The following is a 21,324-nucleotide window of genomic DNA, read 5'->3' on the forward strand; positions in this document are numbered from 1 at the left end:
ACGCCCACCGTTCCCGGAGCAGCCAATGGGAACCGCGCGAGCGTGAGTCACGTGCTGCACGGGGGACCAATTGTTGCGGCGCGCGCGGGCTGCGGGACCGTAGGGTGGCGTCGTCGGTGACGTCGCTTGCCATGGCGGCCTGAGCGAGGAGCGACGGTCGGAGACGCCGCGGGAGCCGAGCCGGGGGGGACCGCGAGCCGAGCCGAGCCTGAGCCTACGCGCCTCCAGCTCTCGCAGCTCTCGGCGGCCGCAGTCGCCTCCTCGGCGCCAAGCCGCCCCGCGCTTCTCTCCTCGGTGCGAGAGCGGCTCGCGAGGCCCCGCGCACGTCACCGCTGTGGTGCTAGTGGTGTTGCCCCGGGGAGGCGGCGACTAACCCGTGGAGGCGAGCACGCCAAAGGGGGTGGCCGAGCGGGGCGTGGGGATAACGGGGAGAGCGGTGCGAGGAGTGAGCAGGGAGAGCGAGGAGGAGGAGGGAGTGGAGAGGCGTCGGGGTTGGGAATAACGGGGAGGGCAGGGCAGGAAGGTTGGGAATAGCGGGAATGGACTGGGGCGGTGGGGAGACTGAGAAACCGGGAGACATCACCGCGTCTGACGTTGTAGGGAGCGAGTGGCTGTGAGGAGGTTGCGAGTTGGGTTTGGAGGCCCTTTGCCGTCGTTGGGGCTCCGCCTCTGCGGCGCGGAGTGGCTCCGTTACCCCGACCAAGGCCCGGCTTGCCGAGCCTCGAGCAATGGAGCCCGTCAGGCCACGGGGCTTTAAGCCGCGTTTCCCTCTCTGCGTTCTCGTCATGTGTAACCCGTGCCCTGTTTCCGTTGCCCTGTGTTGTTGCCAGGATGGTGCGGCGCGGCGCGCGGGTGGCAGGCATGAGCGTGCCCGACTACACGCAGGCAGCCGAGGAGCACCAGAGCCTGCTAGTGCTGGTGCAGCCCGTGGGGGTGCTGTCGGAGGACGCGTTCCAGCGCGTCTTCGACCGCGTGGCCGCGCTCACCCAGGTGGGCACGCGCGACTCGAGCCGCGCGGTATGCGTGCGCTACCGCCGGCACTACCCGCCTGACAACAACCACTGGGGGGACTTTCAGACGCACCGCAAGGTGGTGGGGCTCATCGGGGTGGCGGAGTGCGCGTCTGCGCAGCGATGGCCGCACACCTTCGAGAGCTTCCAGCAGCTGCGCACCGTGCACGCGCACTCGCTCTTCGACTCGCGGCTGTTGGTGCTCGGCATCAGCGGAGATGCGGCTGAGCAGCCGCGCTCCGACGTGGTGTTCTACCGTGACGCGGACTCGTGTGACGGCCTGGAGGCCCGCGTGGAGGAGTTCGTGGGGTCCCTCTTCATCGTGCTTGAGTCCAAGCGGCTTGACCGCGCCAGCGAGAAGTCCGGTGACAAGATCCCGCTGCTGTGCGTGCCCTTTGAGAAGAAGGACTTCGTGGGGCTGGACACGGAGAGCAGGTGGGCGGTGATGCGAGAGTGGCCACGACTCGTGCAAATTGTGCGGTACAGCCTTGGCTGTTCTTGGGTGTGGGTGTGTCAGTCAACTTGGCTCTTTGGAATGCTTGTGAGCAGACTTGCCCCATTACTATCTAATTTTGGTAACGAGGGAGGTCTCGTTGAATCATTGCATCAGCCAGCTCTGCCATTTTGAAACAGTGATTGTTGACTATCGTGGTTCTTCTCAGTCAGATTGCAAGTTTACTACAGCCGGCCTGGTTGAATACAGATTGTGTACTGCGTAAAAATATTGTGTCATGAGAGCGTTTAATTAAAATTGTAGCCCAAGCACAGCCCACTGAAGTCTGCGTGTGGAGTCATGTCAAGTTACTGGCTCCTAATTGCGAGTCATTATTGAAAAACTTGTTCAAGTCTCATGTTTAATTATTCACCTCCGTGTGTTTATAGAGCATCGAATTGCACGTATATTGGTACTGGCTGTGCGTCTCGTGGCTGGTCTGGCATATGTTAACTTTTGAACCCGCTTTGGGTTCCAACATTTAAGTCTCGTTCAGAGTCGCTGCCTCTTGCTGACAGTGTGACTGTGATGGGTTGGTGAGATCGCGCTGTTAGCCAGGGTCACGGCGTATATGTTCTACTCTGCTCTTGGTTGGGCACTAACTGAGCCAAGGGATGCAGTGACTGCTGACATTTCCAGAGCAGTGTTGCCAAGTCCTTAAATTGGAAAGTCGCCAAACCTGGCGTCGTTCATTGAGGCTCTGTCGTCCCGACAGGTCTGTTCCTTTCGCCTGAAGACGGCCGCTTGCGTTGTGGCCGAAACGTCGTGTTTTTTGTTGTTTTATTTTTTACCTACGTGACTTTACCGAATAGAACCAAAGAGTATGGATCCTTGCAGTCACGAAAGCTTCAAATCTAGAAACCTCATAAGTCGCTAGATAGATCTCTAAAGTCATAATCATTTCTTATATAAAACTAAACAAGTATTAAACATACGTAGACTGATACAGGATCTCCAATACCACCTGGAATCGCTTTTAAATTTGTTTCTTGTCCTCGTGTCGGAAAGTCGCTGTTTGTTGCACGTCGCTTTGACAATTTTTTGCTACTCCGGATATCCAAAAAGTCAGGAGATCTCATGAAAAAATTGCTAAGATGGCAACACTTGTTTAATCACAAAGCTCGATAGCAATCAGTGACCCCAACGCCTGTCCCCCCCACCCCGCTCATCAGCAAGCACTCGCGTGTGCGAACGTCACTGTCAATGGCGTGGGTTAAAGGGTGCACTCATCAGCCACCCGATTACATTTTAATCGGCTCAGTCTGCGTGAGCGGCTTTGCCAGTAACTGGTGACGTCGTGCATCGTATCATAAAGGTGTTCTTTGGCACAGACTTGACCACGTGTCTTCACAATTAAGGTTGGGTGGCTTCTAGAGGTTATTGGGTTCCATGCGGATACCTCATTTGCATTCTTCGACAACAGTTCCCTGTTATGGCTGTGCACAATGCCCCATTGTTTATAAACGTGTTGGAGTGTAAACAGTGTGTGTGTTTATGTTCCCGGTATCGGGAGCGGTGGCTCAGTGATCAGTGCACTACGCTACAAACTTGACGACTCGCGTTTGATTCCCGCTCACGGCCAACACCAGTGACGATTATTTGAATCATCCCTGGACCTCCGCTAGATCGACTCAGCCTCAAATGAATACCTGGCTCAGTGTGTAAACATCGCTAGTAGGGAGACAAAGACGGCCGGACGTGTTGCTGGCCACCCACTTCCTCGTGTGCCGTGGCGTCCTTCATAGGCGCTCAATAACAGCACTTGCTCCAACAGTCTGTTAAGGTTACACGGGGGATCCTTGTCTTTGATGTGACGCTCACGGTGCTCACCTAGGTCAATGAGCAGCTGCTGTGCAAGGTTTGTCGTGAAGCTTACGACCTAATTTCCCTGAAGACCCTAAATGTGTCAGATCTCGATAGTCTAGCAGGCTTTGAGCCTGGTTTGTATTTGGATGGGAGACTATCTTGAGCTGCAAGATGCCAAGCAGATGACAATACAAGTTAAGTATTATTTAATCTATTTGCGCAGAGTTTTTGGTTTTATCCTCGAGTGGCGTTTCTCCAATTACCCTTGTTTCCTTCCACAAACCAATCTCTCTTTAGTGTAATTATTAAATAATTAGTTTGTGGTTTGTGGCTAGATTTATAATTTTCTGAAGAACTGAAGGGAATTATTTTTAAGCCAATGTGTCTTCTATTAAGCTTTCAGTCATAGGGCTGTGTAGACTGAGTAGCATCCACCGCAATCTTTGCCCGTCAGAGCAAAGGGTCTGGTTTCATGACGCGGCACAGTGTGTGGCACGACCTTCGTGCCGGCCAGCAAAACACAGGAGCATTCATCTCCAACGCGTTGGCGGTAAGAGCGTCTTGGCTGTACCGTTTCACTGCGTGGTGCTCGCTTTCAGGAATTACCGCAAGCGCTGTCAGGGCCGCATGCGCAAGCATGTGGGTGACCTGAGCTTGCAAGCCGGTATGCTGCAGGACGCCCTCGTCAACTACCACATCGCCGTGGAGACGCTGCGCTCCATCAACGACTTCCTCTGGCTCGGGGGTGAGACTGCTCTCCGCCACGGGCACAGCACCCGCACCCTGGCCACACCGCACCCTCCCCCGTCCCTCACAGCGTGCGGCTTGCAATACGCGTGGCATGTACCACGTTTGGCCCGGTTGCGTGTGGCAGGGTTTAAAAGTAGGCGGTGTGCAGACCATCTGTGGCCAATGAAGCCTCTTGGAAAGATTCGGCTAGCCAAAACATAAAGACAGGTAGAGATGAGAGAGTTGGAGAGAAGAGACAGATTAGTGTTTACATGTACAGGTGTAGCAATGTCACGTGGCCCGCCACCACACGCTACTTTCATCACGTGACTTGGAAAATTGAATTGAAGAACCCTGCTGATTGACATTTACCATTTCCATCCTGTATCATGGGCAGCCTGTGTTCTGTAACACATGTATGGTGTGCCATCTATGGACTGTATTACTAGCAATGTGTGTAATATGTAGCCCACGAGTGTCCCGCATGTAATCGCGTTGCGCACGCCCGGTGGTTGATATGCCGTCTGCATTCCGTTCTGCCCCCGTTTGCGCCGCACGCAGCGGCCCTGGAGGGCCTGTGCGCCGCCTCTGTCATCTATCACTACCCCAACGGCACGGGGCCCAAGCCAGCCCCTCGCAAAACCTCGGGGGCACTGGCTCCACCAGACGGAGACCGCAAGCAGCGGTCAGGTATGTGCTAAGCTGTGAGGGCCCAAGGGTCACATGGGCGGTCGGTCAGATGCGGTTTCTGAGGGTTGTCAATGTCCAGGAGTTGTTGGCCGATTTGATCAGGACACCAGCTCTGTGTCTTTAGTGTTTGGACTTGTTCAGCTCGAGCTATGGGTGTCTGTGTATTTCTGTCATGTGGAGGCTGCAGGTGTGTGTGTGTTGTGGCTGTATTATGTTTGTACTGTGTGTGTGCTACGTATGTGTGTGTGTGATGTGTCTTTGTGCTGTACTTTGTCAGTACGACCTGTGTATCTATGCTGTCTTTTGTCTGTACTATATAACTGTCTGTGTCAATGCTATCTATTTGTTGTGTGTGTGCCATTTCTCAATGCTGTGTCTGCTCCCCCTTGCGTCTCCACCGTCTGTTTCCCTTTCCATTAATGCCGCCACTGCTCTGCGTGTGTCATAGGTGCTCAAGAGCTGCTCATTGACCCAGGTGAGCACCGTCGGCGCTGTATTGCCACTGAGCTTGAAATCGTTCGTTGATTTTCACGTGAGGTTCCCGCTGCACGCGTTGTTCTGGATGTTTCCCACGGCCTCGCTGGTGCCATTGTTCTCCCGTGTCTCCCCGCTCCAGCTTCTTCATGCTTAACTCACCACGGCCTGTACCCTCCCTGCATGTATATATGTATGTGCTGTGGATTTGTGCTTGTGTGTGGTTGTGTGTACGTGTGCATGGCCTTGCGTGCTTGCAACCAATGCCATGTAACCCACCTGCCTGCACAACCCTGCTTGGCCTCGCACAACTGCTGGCCCGTCCACCCTTACCCCCACCACTCCCCCCTTATCCCCACTCCCCACTGTAACCCGCCCCCACCGACCGCACCTCTTTCACGTAACTCGCGCTTGTTTGTTGCTGTGAAACAGGAACACTGACGAGTAACGGGCTGAGCGCTGATCCCAGCACGGAGATTGGCCGAACCAAGAACTGCCTGAGCCCGGACGAGATTGTGGAGCGATACCGCGAGGCCATCGGCTTCTACGGGAAGGTGCGAGCGTCGGTCCACGCAAGGGAGCATTGCCAACACCGTATGGGTGTGGACATCAGCACTGAGTTGTGCGGTCACTTGTGAGGACCAGAGCTTGCGCAATTTGTCGATGAAGTTTATTCATCAAGAAAAGTTTGTAATCAACTTCTTCCTTAAGTAGTTGATTACTTCCTTAGGTAGTTGATTACTCGGACCTTTTAAGAATGATGACCACCCCGAACATCCTGCTTTCGGAAGGCGGGAACCCCCTACAAGTCGGGTCCAGTGTGACACGTTTAATGATGCTGATCACGTTTCCCAGCCCCGCCCATCACTTCTTGTCCAATGGCACACTTGAGAGCAGACACGAAGCTTTATTTGACCTTTTGCCTGTCACTCGATTAGCCGAGTAATTAACCGATAAACAGCAAATTGATAACTTAATTAATCCAATAGTACAGCTGTCGTTGTCAAGCATATGCACATCCCGGCCCTGCTGCTCCACCGCCAGCCCTGCGAACCGCCAAATCGCCTCACGTGTGGTCGTGTGTAGTTCAAGTTGGCGAGCGTGGTGGAGCTGGAGGCATGCATCAAGGTGGTGCGCGTCCTTGCACTGCAAAAGAAGCGCATCGAGGCCTCGGACTTCCTGCAGAACGCGGTGTACATCCACACCGGGGTGGTGAGCCTTACCGCTCGCGCCGACCAAAAACGCAGTACACCCACAACCCCAGCGCAGCAGCTACAACTGGAGTGCGGCCTCGGCCGTACTCACACTCTCTCTTGCACATCATAAGCGCGTCGAATTATGTTTGTGTTAAATGCAAATGATAGGCTAATGCAGAGTTGTTCAGTTTTGTTTTCTGACGGACCGAATTATAACACTTTAACCCCTGAAATTGATTCTGGGGTCTGTATACTACATATTATTGGAACCCCTCTATGAATAGTTTAACTCCCAGCCAGTTTGGATCATCATTTTTTTCTTATAACCTGAATTATATTGGGAGTCAACATATTAGTCTTCAAATTAGTCTTGTGACTTAATGTTGCCAAAAGCCAATGCGAACAACGTTGTAAAATCCTTGGGCAGGCGCCTCTATATAGTAATAAGTTCATATTCTTTGGTTATTTCGGTAAAGTCACGTAGAAAAATTATAATAAAGTGAGTAAAAATCATAAAAATAAAAACCACGACATTTCGATCGCAACACAAGCGGTCGTCATCAAGAAAATGGGGTTAGCCTCTAAAGGCAAACTGTTTATAAAGGTTTAAAATGGGCATAGCCCAAGTGTCAGATTGCTCCGTTTTGAATTAGATATTTTAGATAAGACTGCTCCGTTTTGAACTAGATATTTTAGATATGACTCTCCTGAAATCACACTTAACATTGACAGAAAAAATGTCTACATCTGATTAGGAGCATTTAGATAACATGACAGACTCTTCAGCCGCCTCAGTGTCAGCTAAATGCAAAAATAACCTGATTTCCAAGTTCAACCTCCTGTCCAAGAAGAAGCCAGATCCACACATTAAAAAGTTAGACGTTGACACGATTGTTATCAATCAGAGTAACAGTCCAATTTCTGACAGCCTAAAATCGGTTCTAGCTAAAGGGTTGAATTTCGCAGTCACCCCTAAACACATCCCAGTAGATGATATCATTGCCCAGGTCGACGTAGCCTTTAAGGGTTTGGGACACAGTACTGCAGGCGTGGCAAGATCGGAAATCGCTGCAATCCTCAAAAACGCGAAGACACCTATCAGCAACATCGTCATCCCCTCAGCCGACAAGGGCAATGCCACAGTCATCATGGACAAAACCACATACAATAACAAAATTCAGGACCTACTTTTAATGATGTTAGCTATACAAAAATTAAAAGAGATCCCACCAACAGCCTCGTTACGAAAACCAACAATATCATCACCGATTGGACATCTTTAATCGAACCAACCAAGCGGTTTTCCTTAAAACTCTCTGCTGCTAGACCACCCAGTTTGTATGGCTTACCAAAAATCCATAAAGAAGGGACACCCCTTCGTCCTATCGTCTCCACCATTGACTAACCCACCTACAAACTGGCCCGATTTCTGTCTGAGACCTTACAATTAAGCTCACTTGGTATCGTTAATTAAGGACATCTCACTATCTCCAGGTGATTTGCACATTCGTTTCGAAGTAGTCTCTGTGTTTACCAAAGTTCCTGTGCCCGACACCATTACATTAATTGAAGAATTGGTCCAACAAGGACTGAATGCTGATGTACCGGCCCTGGTGAGACACTGCCTCACCAACACTTACTTCACCTGCAATGGAACATTCTACAAACAAGTTGAAGGTACCCCAGTGGGTTCTCCATTATCTCTGGTTGTAGCCAATATTTTCATGAAAAAATTTGAGACAGATGCCATCCAGGCATCCCCACTTTACATCCGTCCTTGTGGAATAGGTACTTAGATGAGACGTTTGTCATCTGGCCACATGGACGACTGGTTCTGAACCAATTCCTCAACCACATCAATTCCATACACCCAGCCGTCAAATTCACCATGGAAGTGGAAAAGGATGGCAAGCTACCATTCTTGGATGTTTTAATCAATAAGAGACCAGATGGCTCAATGGGACACTGTCTACAGGAAAGCCACTCATACGGATGCCTATCTAAAGCCTGACTCCCACCACCATCCATCCCAGAAGAATTCCCTCATCAAAACTCTACACCATAGAGCTCGATGCATTTCCGACCATCATCACCTAGCCAGTGAACTGGAACACGTGCACCAAGCTTTCAAAATGAATGGATATTCAGACTACACAATCAGTAAAGCTATCACCCCAACCGTTGGGAAAGAACCCAATCAAAACCATCACCTTGCCATACATAGCAGGGGTCACCAAAAGATTTCCAAAATCATTAACAAACACAAGATCCAGGTTCGATTTAACACAGTACATACAATTCGTGATCTGATCCCGTCTGTGAGGGATGTGATCCCTGACATGCAATATCCCGGCGTCTACGAACTAAGCTGTGTCTGCGGCAGTCGTTACATTGGGGAAACTAAGCGACATGTCTCGGACCGTGTTCGTGAACATAAGGCAGATCTGAAACACAGTAGGACCAAATTTCGATTTAAAGCTTTCGTGACTGCAATGATTCATCTTCTTTGGTTCTTTCGCTAAAGTCACGTAGAATGAGAATAAAATAATAAATTGATAAAATAAAATAACACAATAATATTCTCACGACGTTTCGGCCACAACACAAGCGGCCTTCATCAGGTGAAGGGACGAGACTGTCTGGTAGGACAGCGCTGGAGTGAAAGAGCCACGTTCAGATCACGACCTTTAAGCTGTGTGAGAGGAAACAAAGCGCCAATACCTCGGCCGTGGCTGATCATTGTTTGAATGTGGTGGGCTCACACGAAATTGATTTCTCTAAGACGAAAGTACTTTGCAAACCCACTGGCTATCAACAAATATTTGTTCATGAATGCATCTATATATAGACAAAGACACAATTTCAACCGAGAAGATTGGTATTAACGTGGCAATCCTTGGAAGGACGTTATCAACCAGTTTAAGTCATAACTGGCTGTGATCACTTCCTGCCACCTTCCGATGTAAAAAAAAAATTCCCCCATGGCTTCGAAGCTCCGATTTCACATTAGCAGGTTGCATTTCTCGCGTCAACGTGGCCACCTACGGACGCCGACCTCTGCATCACGGGGCTCTGTGATCTTGCATTAACATGCTAATCTCTCACATTAACATAGCCACCCACGCACTCGTCGTGAACGCCGCTCTCCGATCTTACATTAACATGCTAATTTCTCACATTAACATCACTAGCCCCGCCCACTTCGTTTAGACCCTAGGACTACACCCTATAAAACATTCTGCATTCAGCAGCTTTCTTCCTGATGACGATCGCTTGTGTTTTGATCGAAACGTCGTAGTTTTTTGTTATTTTCTTTGAACTATCTACGTGACTTTATCGAAAGACCCAAAGAATACAGGTAGAGTCCACATTTATTGTACCATCTTCTGACAAGCTAGGGTATAGCACCTCGACGCCCACGGGAACTGCAGACGTGCATAGGCACCACAACCCAGCTGCGGATGATGGGGGGTATGGAGGTGAGAGAGTAATATTGCTCAACTAGAATTCGTACCCCATGGTTAACGTTCTTTTAGAAGCATGCATTGAGAATATTTAGATGATTTTGGTGTTATAAATGTCGACGTGATGGGCCACTTTGTTGAGCTATCATTAGTTGCCAGGTCGCTTCTGAAAAATAAGTCAATACCTCAGTGGGCTTTGCCTGGTAGAATGGGGATGGCTTCGTTTTATTTGTATATTTTTGGGTGATTTGTTTACCTTTCTTGCACTTTGCTCTATTATCGTATTTTTGTACTGTTTGCTGTTGTAACGTTCTTACCTGCCCCTACTGGACATCTGTAAAAAAGAGCTTTATAGCTCATGGGATTCCTCCAGAATAAATAAATATTCTGATTCTGAAAATACTCTGTCTCACACTGAGCAGTCGGAGGAGGAGCGGATCCAGCGGTTTGCGGCGCTCGCTGACCTTTACGACCTCATCGGCTTCCGCCGCAAGGCGTCATTCTTCAAACGCGTGGCGGCCATGCAGTGCGTTGGGCCGCACGTGGCCGAGCCGGGCTGGAAGGCGTGCTACCGCCTACTGCTGGACACTCTGCCTGGATACAGCCTCTCGCTCGACCCCAGCCACTACAACCAGGGTCAGCGAGCACGTAGGGGTAGCCGCGCTGCCACCGCCACGTCAGCACTTGGCCGCGCGGGCTCATGGTGCAGTTGTGCCAACGTGCAATCCGTCTACAGTGCGATGTGTAAACGCTGTTCACTGGGAAGATGGAGGCAGCTAGACGTTTTACTGGCCACACCACCTGCTCGTGAGCTGTGGTGACTAATTGGCACTCACTAACGGTACCTGCTTCAACAGTTTGTTTAAGACACTATGGGAAATGTTTGTTCCTGTGTGCACATATACCAATTTTGGTGTGCGTTTGTACGTTCGGTTTCGTAATTGTTCTCGCGTACATGACTGTGCACGTGTTAAAATGTATACCAGCGTGTAGGTGCGTTCCTACGTGTCTGTGTGTATTGGAGTGCTTGTCTGTACCAATGTTTACGCACATTCCTACGCTTGTTGTAGGTCTGCACCAGGGGTGGCCGGCTGTGCAGCTGCGTGTCCTGCACGAGTTGGTGTACGCGTCCCGCCGCATGGGAAACCCAGCGCTGGGTGTGCGGCACATGTCGTTCCTGCTGCACACCATGCTGGATTTCTTGTCTGAGCAGGGTACCTCCACACACCCTGCCAACACTGAACCCTCATCCCAACCTCCACACACTCCTCCAATACCTTTCCATCATTTTACCCTCCCTATACCCCACAACATCCATGTCTTAACACCTCACCCAGTGCAGCCCTAACCCGAAAACCAACACTTATCTTCCCTCACATCCAGGTGTCAACGTTCAGTGCGAACACTAATCCCACCTCACACACCTTACTCTGCCTCTCTCACACACACACACACTCGAGCATTAATTACGAATCTACCCCTCACACACGCGCACGACATGCACCCCTAACCCCACCTCGCCCCCATGCGTGAAGGTTGCGCCTCATCTGTGACTGCGCTGCTATGCCCGTACGTGCGAGTGTAGAGAAAAAGGAGGTGAGCCAGGTGCTGGAGACTTATACAGCACGCTGCCCTGGCCACACCGCCACCATCGATGTGTGGGAGGGTCTCGCCATCCCCGCCGTGCCGTTCACACGGCTGCCCATTGTCCGGTAGCGTCCAAATGCGCCACACACGTACACACACACAAAGACTAAGACACACGCACGCACTGGCTGTCATTTGGAGACTTGCAAACAGCACTTAGACTTCCAAGCTGTGATGGCTACAGGGAATTTGTGTGTTCACGTGTGTGTGTCCCCGTACAGATCCCTGAAGCCCCTGAACCTGCCTCTGACCCTGCGCCCAGAGAGGCTGAAGGGGCGCGAGGGGCACGGGACCCCTGTCAAGAGCAGCCCCTTCATCTACTCTCCCATCGTGAGCCACACGCGGCGCGACCCCAACGACAACCCCAACAAGATTGGTACAGGCACACACACAAGCACGTATACACACACATCTACATACATACACACCTGCATACATAGGCACATACAAGACATTGATCCAATTTTAGCCTTACCAGACTTTTGAGGCAAGTGCTGTTAGCGAGCACCTATGAAGGTCGGCACGGAACATGAGGGGGTGGGTCGCTAGCACCACGCCTGTCCACCTTTTTTTCCCGAGTGGCAATGTTTACACACCGCACTAGGTACTCATTTAATGCTGAGTAGACCTGGGAGAGGCCCAGGACCAGTTCAGACAATCACCACTGGTGGTCGCCGTGAGTGGGAAGGGAACTTACTTAGCTGGGTTCATAGCACAGTACGTTAACCGCTGCAATACCACTCCCCATTACAGACACACGTACATCAAAGATCAAAGATCCCCCATATAGCCTTAACAGACTGTAGGGGCAAGTGCTGTTAGCGAGCACCTATTAAGGCCGGAACGGTACACGAGGGGGTGGGTGGCCAGCACCACGCCCGACCGCCTTTGTCTCCCTAGTGGCAATGTTTACACACTGCACCAGGGAGTCTTACTGATTTGAGGCTTAGTCGACCTAGGGGAGGCCCGGGACCGGTTCAGATAATCGTCACTGGTGTTGGCTGTGAGCGGGAATCGAACCTGGGTTGCCAGGTTCATAGCGCAGCGCGCTCACCGCTACACGTACATATGCACACACTCAGACGCACACACAGATGCAAGAATACGTACACACGCACATCGTATGGAGAATCAGTTGTAGACAATTGCATGCTGACGGCTAACTTCATGCCCCGCATGTTGTGCGCGACAGATTTCCAGTGGGTGCAGGGGGACGTGTGCGAGGTGCAGCTCAAGGTCTACAACCCCATGCCATTTGAGCTGCGCGTGGAGAATGTGGTGCGGAGGCCTCCCACGCACCCCCCCAGCCTCTACCGTGGCTCAGCTCCCCACCCCGCAGCCAGCACCCACCAGCCCCAGACTCCTACTCCTCCACAGCCCTCCCACCCTGCTCCTGCACTCCCAACCACCTCTATTCAATCCCATCCCTCCACAGCCACCCACAGGAGTGCTGGGATGTACAGTTCTCCGCTGAGCTTCGTAGAGTTGATACTAAGAAGCACGGCGTTGACATGTACACGTGTTTGGTCAGTGTATTGCGGTAAGAACTTGGCTAGCAGATTTCGATTCCTGCTCTATACCAATGATGGTGACGAATATCTGAACTGGTCCTGGGCCTCCTTTAGGTCAAATCAGTCTTTAATGAGTACCTAGTGCAATGTGTAGCATTGGAGAGACAATGGTGGCCAAGTGTGCTGCTGGCCACCCACCCCCTCGTGTACACACACGAGTGTGTGTGTGCAACATAAGCCCACACACAGTCTAAATAGGGGATCTTTGTATATGAGTGTGTGTATGTATACAAGCGTGTGTGTGTTTGCTGTAGGCCCTACTAACGTCTGGAGTTGAGTTCGAGTCCCTCCCTGCAGCTCTGTCTCTGCCAGCAGAGTCCGGCCTCTACCCCGTCACCCTGGTCGGGGTGCCGAAGACAACCGGCCAGATCACCATCCAGGGTGACCCAACCACAACACACGCTAACCTCAACACTCCTCAGTACACGCTCAACGCACAAGCTTACCGTAATACGCACACATCACATGCTTACCACAACACACTCCACTACACACACCTCAATGCACAACATAGCAACACATGCTCACCACAATACACTGCAGTTCACAAAGCGCAACGTGTACAACAACACGTACATCATAATGTGCATTCCTCGCAACACATGCACGATAGTCTTTCGCTAGTCTTCTTTCGTATGGATTCATAGCAGCATATTTTAAGATGTAATTTTTTATTTGTTATCCACTCAATTGTCTGTTCAGGTGCAGAGTGGATCTTGCCCGTTACTCCTTTAAAGGAGTGAAGACAGCAGCAGCTGTTTAGAATGTGGCCAATCGTTTGGGATTCGTGGCCGCACTCGCAGACCGCTGAATCTTCGATGCGCCATTTGCGCATCAGGTGGCAACCGCATCGGCCATGCCCGGTCCTGATTCAGTTGATGGTCGACTGTTGGCGGCGTGAAAGGTTGAAACCTGCGGGAGGGTCGACGGTAGTAGGGTCCTGTACGAGATGTTTCTTTTTGACGTTGGCCGCAGTCCAGACTCGCTTCCATCTCTCGCCTTCATTTGTATCTGTGGCGCGGAATGAGGTTGCAGCGATTCAGAAGAGGTGGCGTGATTTTGGGCGAACAGGCGGCACTGTCAATTTACCTAGAGGAGATGCAGCTCTAAGTGGAAGAGGTATTGCCCAGAAAAACCATGGAGTAAAACGCAGTGCGGAGTGAACTCCGGTGAAGCGCGGTTCTGTGTCTCATCGCTGCTGCGTGGTACTGCACAGGCTACGAGACTACCGTGTTTGGGGTGCGGTCGCGCTGCGAGGTGGCTGACCTGGCGCTGGGCGCCGCCGCCTCGCCAGGAGATGGCGTCGGGGCAGAGGAGCCGGCGATGAAGGGGAAATCCATCGCGGGCGCCTGCGAGGTTGTGGTGGTCCCAGCTCTGCCGCTCCTACAGATCTCCACGTCGCTGTCACGGTACGAATCTGCTCGTGACCCCGCGGTGACCCCACACCCACCTTCGGGGTTCTTTCCTTTCAGACTTCCGAGAGAAGGCACATTCACCGTGCTGGGCTTCATTTCATTGGTAGACTGGAGTAGGTGGAACGGAATTAGTAACCACAGCTTTAGCGAGAAGTTTACTGGATGTGGTGTGCTCGATCCAGTCGTGTTGTATGGGTATCTGATCACAGATACTTGAACAGGAAAAGGTCAGGACGGTGTGTGAGAGTCTTCTCTGTGTGGCTGTGTGTGAATGGTTGAAAGTCGACTTGAATGATTTGGACATGTGGTTACAAGAGAGGAAAACCACACGGGGAGAATAAAGGTGATGAACATTGGAGCGCCATGGCGGAGACCCGAGAAACAGGCATAGAAAGAGGTCGATTGAAGAGGTGACCTGGGATATGAAGAAATGGAGTGAATGTGGAGATGATAGCCCAGGACACACTTTCGTCGCGAAAGGAGGACCAGGAAGGCAGAGCCCACATGAGTGACAGTAATGCCAGGAAGAAGAAGTAGTTCAGTTTATGAGTTTGGCTGTGTGTGTGTGGTGCCGTTTGTGTACGTATAAGTGATTGTGACAGCCACGCGTGTGGTTGTCTTCGTGAGTGTGGCTTTGTGAACCTTTGCGTGCGATTTCGTGACTGATTTTGCCATTGCGATTTTCGTGGCTGCGCGCTACAGGGCGGCCAGCTCCCTGAGCCCGACGGCAGGGGAGGAGGTGGCCGCGGGCAGCATGTGCGTGCGCGCGTTCAACGGTGAGCCGCTCTCCGTCACCGTGCGCATTCGCAACATCGGCAAGGTCGCCGCCGAGACCCTGGAGCTGCAGCTCACGCCGGCGCAAAGCAGAGGCACGTCCGGCACACGATCCCCACCGATCCACAATGCCACCAATACAGGGATTAATGGGGAAACATGATTGTTTCTCTGCGGAAAAAGAGAGACCCGTAGTCGCGTGTATTTGTGCCTGGTCCCTGTTGTGTGCTCTGCTTGTGGTGGGCGTGGTGTTGTGGTTGTGTGTAGTCCTGTGGTTGTTTTTGTGTGTGCTTGCTGTGGTTGTATGTGTGAGCATGTGTTTATTGTTTTGTGGTTGCATGCACATGCTCTAGTTATATGCTGTTTGTGTGTCCAGTGCTTGGGTTTGATACTGTGGCGCTGTGATTGTGCGTGTACAGGTGAGAGTGTCTGCGACCTGCTCACCTGGGAGACTCAGGAGGTGCTTTCCCAGCTACCTCTCGCCCCTGGCGCTGTGGCAACGCTCACTCTGCACCTGCAGTCCCAGCTCGACTTCTCCTCCGAGGGCTTCCTGATGGAGCTCCACGACGGTGAGCGAGCACCCTTTTGGAGCTCCATCTGTCGGAACATGGGAGTGGGCGCCAGGTGCGAGGGGCAGGGAAGCTACGTGAACTCGCTCAAGTCCATCACGTCTCCCCACGTCTCCGTACTGTTGCGTGTCGCTGCATCCGCGTTTGCCCGCTTGAACGTGTCTCCCCGTGCCGGCTGCGCATATGTAGACACGGTGACGGTGACGGGGACCCCATTCGCTAGCCCCGCGCGGCAGCTGATGAAACCGCGTCTGGAAATGCGAGCGCCAGGAGGGACACCGCCCGACCACAAGCACAGCGGTGCTGGCAGGCTCAGGGTACGTGCGAACGTGTGCGTTTGTGTCTGTGCGTGTGCGGCCGTGTGTGTGTGCGTGTGCATCCGCGTGTGTGCCTGTGCATCCTCGTATGCACTGCTGCAGTGTTGCCACCTGCTTAAAACAGAAAGTCTCTGAAACTATTATACAGCATCACTCGTAAGTTTGCTCGATAGACTTTGGAAGGTCATCGAAAACGTAATTTGACAATTTACTTAGTGTTACACATAGAGACCTGATCGAGGAGTCTTAATACACACACCTAGAAAATCGCTCTTCAGTCTGCATCATGTCATCTTCTCAAAGTGGCTAGATTTGTCATGAGTCCCTTGACAAGATGTTGTCCCCAATGAAACCCCAAAAGTTGCAAAGTTTGCAAAACCGGAGCTTCAATACTCGCTGATTGGATCGCATGACAATCGTTGCCCAGACGTCATCAGCATCATCAGCCACATCATGCTGGGTGGGGCTTCTATGGGGTTTTCCCGCGTTCGGGAGGCAACATGTTGTGTGGCTACTGATATTCAAAGGAGCCCGAGTCATGGGACTGCATGCAAAGTAGTCGATCGCAGTGATGCTGCGCTGCTGGTCCTTCCGGTGGCAAGTGAGCAGCGCCGCGCCGGGTAGAGGAGTGACGCCGGTGGCGGTGCGCTTGACCTGCAGACGCTGGAGGGGACGCTGGCAGTGCGCTACACCGGCGGGGCGGGCGGCGTGGCCGGGTACTACCGTCGAGTGACGCTGGGTGTGCGCGTGGAGGTGGAGCCCTCGGTGGTGTTTGCAAGGATCGGCTCCCTGCCCGCCACCAGGTGAGCGATTGGCCACGGCGCGGCGGCCTTCGTGGCGTTATTTTGATGGTGGTGGTGCATGCGGTGGTGGCCCTGACGCACGACTGTTGCTGCAGCTCGCGGCAGTGCCACCTCCTGCTGGACGTGCTCAACACCACGGACATGGAGATGCTCCTCAGTTCCCACGGCAACCAAGACCTGGCGCTGCACTCACACGAACTGAAGCGGTACACACCGTGTTGGGTAGTGTGTGCTCCGTGCTCCACCCTGCGTAATGTGTGCTCCATATGGCACGCTCCACTTCGCACCCTCCCTGCTCTGTGCCGCACATGGCATACGAGGTCACGCTTCTCTGATTCATAGCTTATTATCAATTCTTATGCTCCAGATGCATGCATTATATTCTGCATGTGGGAATCGATTATTATTCAGCATGCAATTGATTCATGGAAACCCTGCAGGTACTACAGATCCTCATACTCTACAAGGGAAAACAGAGGAACAGTTATTGAATTGTGATCCTGAATCATGTCAGTTATTTTAATTGTGGGGTAGCTTTTTACCGCACGCTCCGAACCCCGCGTGCACTCTGGTGCCCACGCTTGCCCGTGTGAGTGGCTGTCAATCCCTGAGCAGGAGGGCAACGCCTGGAGCTCTGTATAAACTTCGGCACTGGGGCGACGGAGGCTGCGGGTGCAGTGCCTGGGCAGTGCGTACGGGTTACACGGGGGATCTGTATGTTTGCCGTGCGTATATTGCAGCGTGGCCGTGCAGGTGGATAAGCTTCAGTGGGAGGAGCCTCCAGACCCGAGGGACTCCCCGGTTTGCATCCTGGGTCCTGAGCGACCGGCACAGTCCCCGGTTGAGTGCCAAGAGATCAACCAAAAACTTGACATCCGGTGGAAACTCATATCCTTCCCTTTCACCAGTGGGGTGGGGCCGGGGCAGGGCTAGGCCAGGCCGGGTGAGGCCAGGCCAGCTGGGCTCGTGTGGCATTGAGCACTGGGTTAGGGCTTAATTGCTCACTGAGTATTTCACGGGTTGCCGGTAGACTGGAGTTAGTGGCAGTTCACCATTAGCCACAGCTTTTGTGAGAAGTATACTCGATGTGGTGTGCAGGCTGCAGAAATATTTTCCGGCTAACAAATTAACTTACTCATTCACTTAAATTCACTCTTTTATTCCATAATATTTATTAATAACAATGCACAGACATTTACTGACATTTACTCATTCCCACACTACGTGACGACAGCCCCTATGCCAGATTAGATGCAATTGAAGGTCGTTGAATTAAATGTGGAAGGCTTGGGAGTAGGTCACAGGGTTGACTAGTTGACGCAGCATTTATGCTCCCCACATCGTCATCCTCCACCGTTCGTTGTGCTCCCCAATAGCGCACTTCACGAGCCTTATCTGCAGAGGCCGATTGTACATTTGCACACACAAAGACAAAGTATATTAACAGACTGTTGGGGCAATTACTTTTAGTGAGCACCTTTGAAGGCTGGCACGAGACACAAGGGGGTGGGAGGCCAGCACCAGGTCCGGCCGACAGTACAATGTGCGTGTACACGTGCACACGTGTACACGTGTACACGTGTACACGCACAGTACAATGTGCGTGTACACGCGCATTGTACTGTACGCACGAACGTGGCCTCCTTGAGCGCGGAGTTTCTTCCTTGACCCAGCGGCGCTCACCTGTCAAGCGGGCGCGAGGGCGAGGCAAGCGTGGAGACGGTGCTGAGCACGGCCGTGCTGGAGCACCTGCGCCTTGCTCCACTGCAGTGGGGTGGGTGGCACCAGTTCACATACGGGTCTATACACGGGTCTATACACGGGTCTATACACAGGTGTACACACACACAGGTTAAGACATCAACTTTGGTGAACATGCACAGGTGTATGCACACGCACATGTGCACACGCACACATGCAGGTGGATACAAATGCACAGGACTAGACATTGTACACACGCAGACAGGTGTATACATGTACACAGGTATACGCATAAACAGAGGCACACAAACAGGTGTATAGAAACACACACGAGTGAGCGTATACGCTTCATTGTTGTGATGAGGGTGTGATGATAGCAGTGGTGGAAACGTGAGCATGCGCTGGCGGGGAGGTGGTGCGTTTACGGTAGTTGTGATAGAAATGGGTGTTGTGGTGGTGCGATGATGGCAGTGGTGGAGATGTGCGAGCAAGTGTGCGTGGGCGGAGAGATCGTGCACTGCCTCGTGGGAGAGCCGGCACCATTCACCGTGATGCTCACCAACCACTCGTGCCGCGACGTGGGCCTCTTCACCATGAGCGTGGAGCCGTGCCGGGACCTTCACAATGGCGAGACGGAGACGGCCGGCATAGCTCACGAGGTCGCCTTTGTGGGCTCCACCTCGGCCCTCATTGACACGGTGAGATCACTCGCTTCCTCGACCATGTATCCATGCACTTGTTCGCCAATTCTCCCTTAGACTTACTGTCCTGCTCGTTCGCTCTCTCATTCACTCAGAGCTGCTCAATCCCTCGTTCACTCTTTCGCTCCTTCACCCATATGCTCCGACTCGCTTGCGCGTTCTCTCACCCACTCATCAGCCACTCACCCACTTGCTTTGTCGCTCGCTCAAGTCTGTCCCACTCGCAGATCTGCTACCTTTCGCGCTGCGTGTCACGGGGCGTTTATTTCAGCATCGTCTCGCACCCGCAGGTGAGCCCCGGTGGGAGCTACTCCTTCTCCTGCGCGCCGCTCTTCCTCTTCCCCGGAGACTATTTCCTTGAAATCAAACTCCAAGAGAACGGGGGCAGCACCCTGCCACCGGCGTGGCTCTGCCCCCCGCGAGTGCACGTCAGCGCAACTGTGCCGTGCTCCCCGCCCTGAATGCCACGCCCCACCGCCCAGCCGGCGGGTTGACGCCGGCACACGGCGCCACCGCGGTTACGTCTTGTTTACGACACCGAGACCGCGCCAGGACCCAGCGACCCTTGCGGCCCATGCTGGCGTCCTTGAGCACCGAGGGTGACACGGACAACGTGGGGGTCGGGGGAAGGGCTTCAGCAAGCTCCGGGCCGTATTGGCACGAGGAAGCCACGAGCCGCCGTTTCCGCCGCTGCAGTGGCTGTGAAACGAGACGAGGGGTGAAGAGGGAGGCTGCTCAGTGTCGCTGTCCCCCACCTGTCCTTCGACCCCCACGCCTTGCCCACTCCATCCTGCCCACCCCATCGTCTGCCCCATCACCCACCCCCCCTGCATAATGAGTCGAGTCAGGGCCTGACCGTGCCCCTCCTCGTCGCGTTGCTTTTATAATCCGAGTCTCTGTCGGCCGATCCATGTGTTGGCCAGGACTGCCGGACTCCCGGCGTGAAATCGCAATGCTGGGACGTTGGGGGCGTCGGTGGTAACCACGCGTCGGTTTCTGATCGGCACCAGTGTACCAGTCTGCTGGCCGGTGCTGATATGCCGCCAACCTGACCTGTGTCAGTATGCACGGGTGTCCTCATCGGTACCCTATGCCAGTGTCTAAACTGGCGCAGTATCGCAGTGTCTGGCCCTACCGGGGTGTCGGTGTGGCCGGAGGCGAGGCGGCTGGCTTTGGAGTGACGGCAGGACCTCCTGCCTGACTGCTGCACCCGCCTTCGTCGCAAGCTTGAAACTGCTCATTATATCCCGGTTATCATCATCATCATCGTAAATACCTTTGTCTCGCTTCACACATGGCTGTATATTTTGGCGAGCCTGTGAGAGGCGGTCTCTGTGTGTCTGGGCCAAGTGGCTCTGTGCCCCACTCACGCACACCGAGCAACAGACACTGGGACACAGCGACTTACACTGAAACGGCTTGACTCGCAGACAGCCATCTGTGGACACCACGACAGACCACAGACAGCGACAGATACCGTGATGCAGATCACTCAAAGACAGTGGCATACACATCATCACTGGGTTTACAATTAAAAGCAGAAGTTACTCCATACGAAAAATAGATTAATTATCAAAGTCTTGAATGTGGTAAAATTTTAAGTGTCCTATCAACGTTTCAAACACAAACGCACAGACACGAGACGACACTCAGACACGAGACTACACACAGACGCGAGACTACACACAGACGCGACACTACACACAGACGCGACACTACACACAGACGCCACACTACACACAGATGCCACACTACACACAGACACGACACTACAGAGACATTACGGTATAGGCACCTGGATACGGCTTCAGCTCCCGTGGGGAGATGGGGGAAGTCTGGTGAGTCTCATCCTGGATCAGGAATGCGCGCTCCTGTAAATAATAAAAACTACAACGAAGCAAAATAAACTGCCTCCTTTTGCGGCATAAAGTCCTGAGAGGGCAGCCAAAATCCGCAGGAGTTTC

General features: G+C 52.8%; 1 protein-coding gene across 2 annotated transcripts; it reads left to right on the forward strand.

Annotated features, from left to right (window-relative positions):
• Positions 1–74: 74 nt before the first annotated feature.
• Positions 75–21,314, forward strand: TRAPPC9 (trafficking protein particle complex subunit 9). 2 transcript variants are annotated; one of them, XM_076067160.1, is made up of 23 exons: positions 76–294; positions 831–1,445; positions 3,909–4,054; positions 4,600–4,728; positions 5,177–5,203; positions 5,635–5,756; positions 6,289–6,414; positions 10,285–10,498; positions 10,933–11,076; positions 11,448–11,574; positions 11,731–11,885; positions 12,702–12,787; positions 13,335–13,461; positions 14,297–14,489; positions 15,198–15,364; positions 15,689–15,838; positions 16,028–16,155; positions 16,816–16,958; positions 17,054–17,164; positions 17,699–17,845; positions 18,641–18,732; positions 19,131–19,357; positions 19,651–21,314. In XM_076067160.1, the coding sequence occupies exons 2-23, from the start codon at positions 832–834 to the stop codon at positions 19,819–19,821; spliced, it is 3,546 nt and encodes a 1,181-aa protein (XP_075923275.1). In that variant the 5' UTR covers positions 76–294; position 831; the 3' UTR covers positions 19,822–21,314. The 2 variants fall into 2 exon arrangements, with proteins under 2 accessions (XP_075923276.1, XP_075923275.1); XM_076067161.1 differs by lacking the exon at positions 5,177–5,203 and having other exon boundaries at positions 75–294.
• Positions 21,315–21,324: the final 10 nt, after the last annotated feature.

Source organism: Petromyzon marinus, chromosome 15, assembly GCF_048934315.1.
Source record: "Petromyzon marinus isolate PM22_M1 ecotype Great Lakes invasive population chromosome 15, UKy_Petmar_22M1.pri1.0, whole genome shotgun sequence".
NCBI classification, from domain to species: Eukaryota; Metazoa; Chordata; class Hyperoartia; order Petromyzontiformes; family Petromyzontidae; genus Petromyzon; species Petromyzon marinus.

Excerpts from the sequence above, each read along its gene's own strand:
- TRAPPC9 (XM_076067160.1), top strand. The coding sequence starts at position 832 with ATGGTGCGGCGCGGCGCGCGGGTGGCAGGCATGAGCGTGCCCGACTAC. Across the intron at positions 5,204-5,634 it reads AGAGCTGCTCATTGACCCAG|GAACACTGACGAGTAACGGG; the intron begins GTGAGCACCGTC and ends GCTGTGAAACAG. Across the intron at positions 15,365-15,688 it reads CACGCCGGCGCAAAGCAGAG|GTGAGAGTGTCTGCGACCTG; the intron begins GCACGTCCGGCA and ends GTGCGTGTACAG.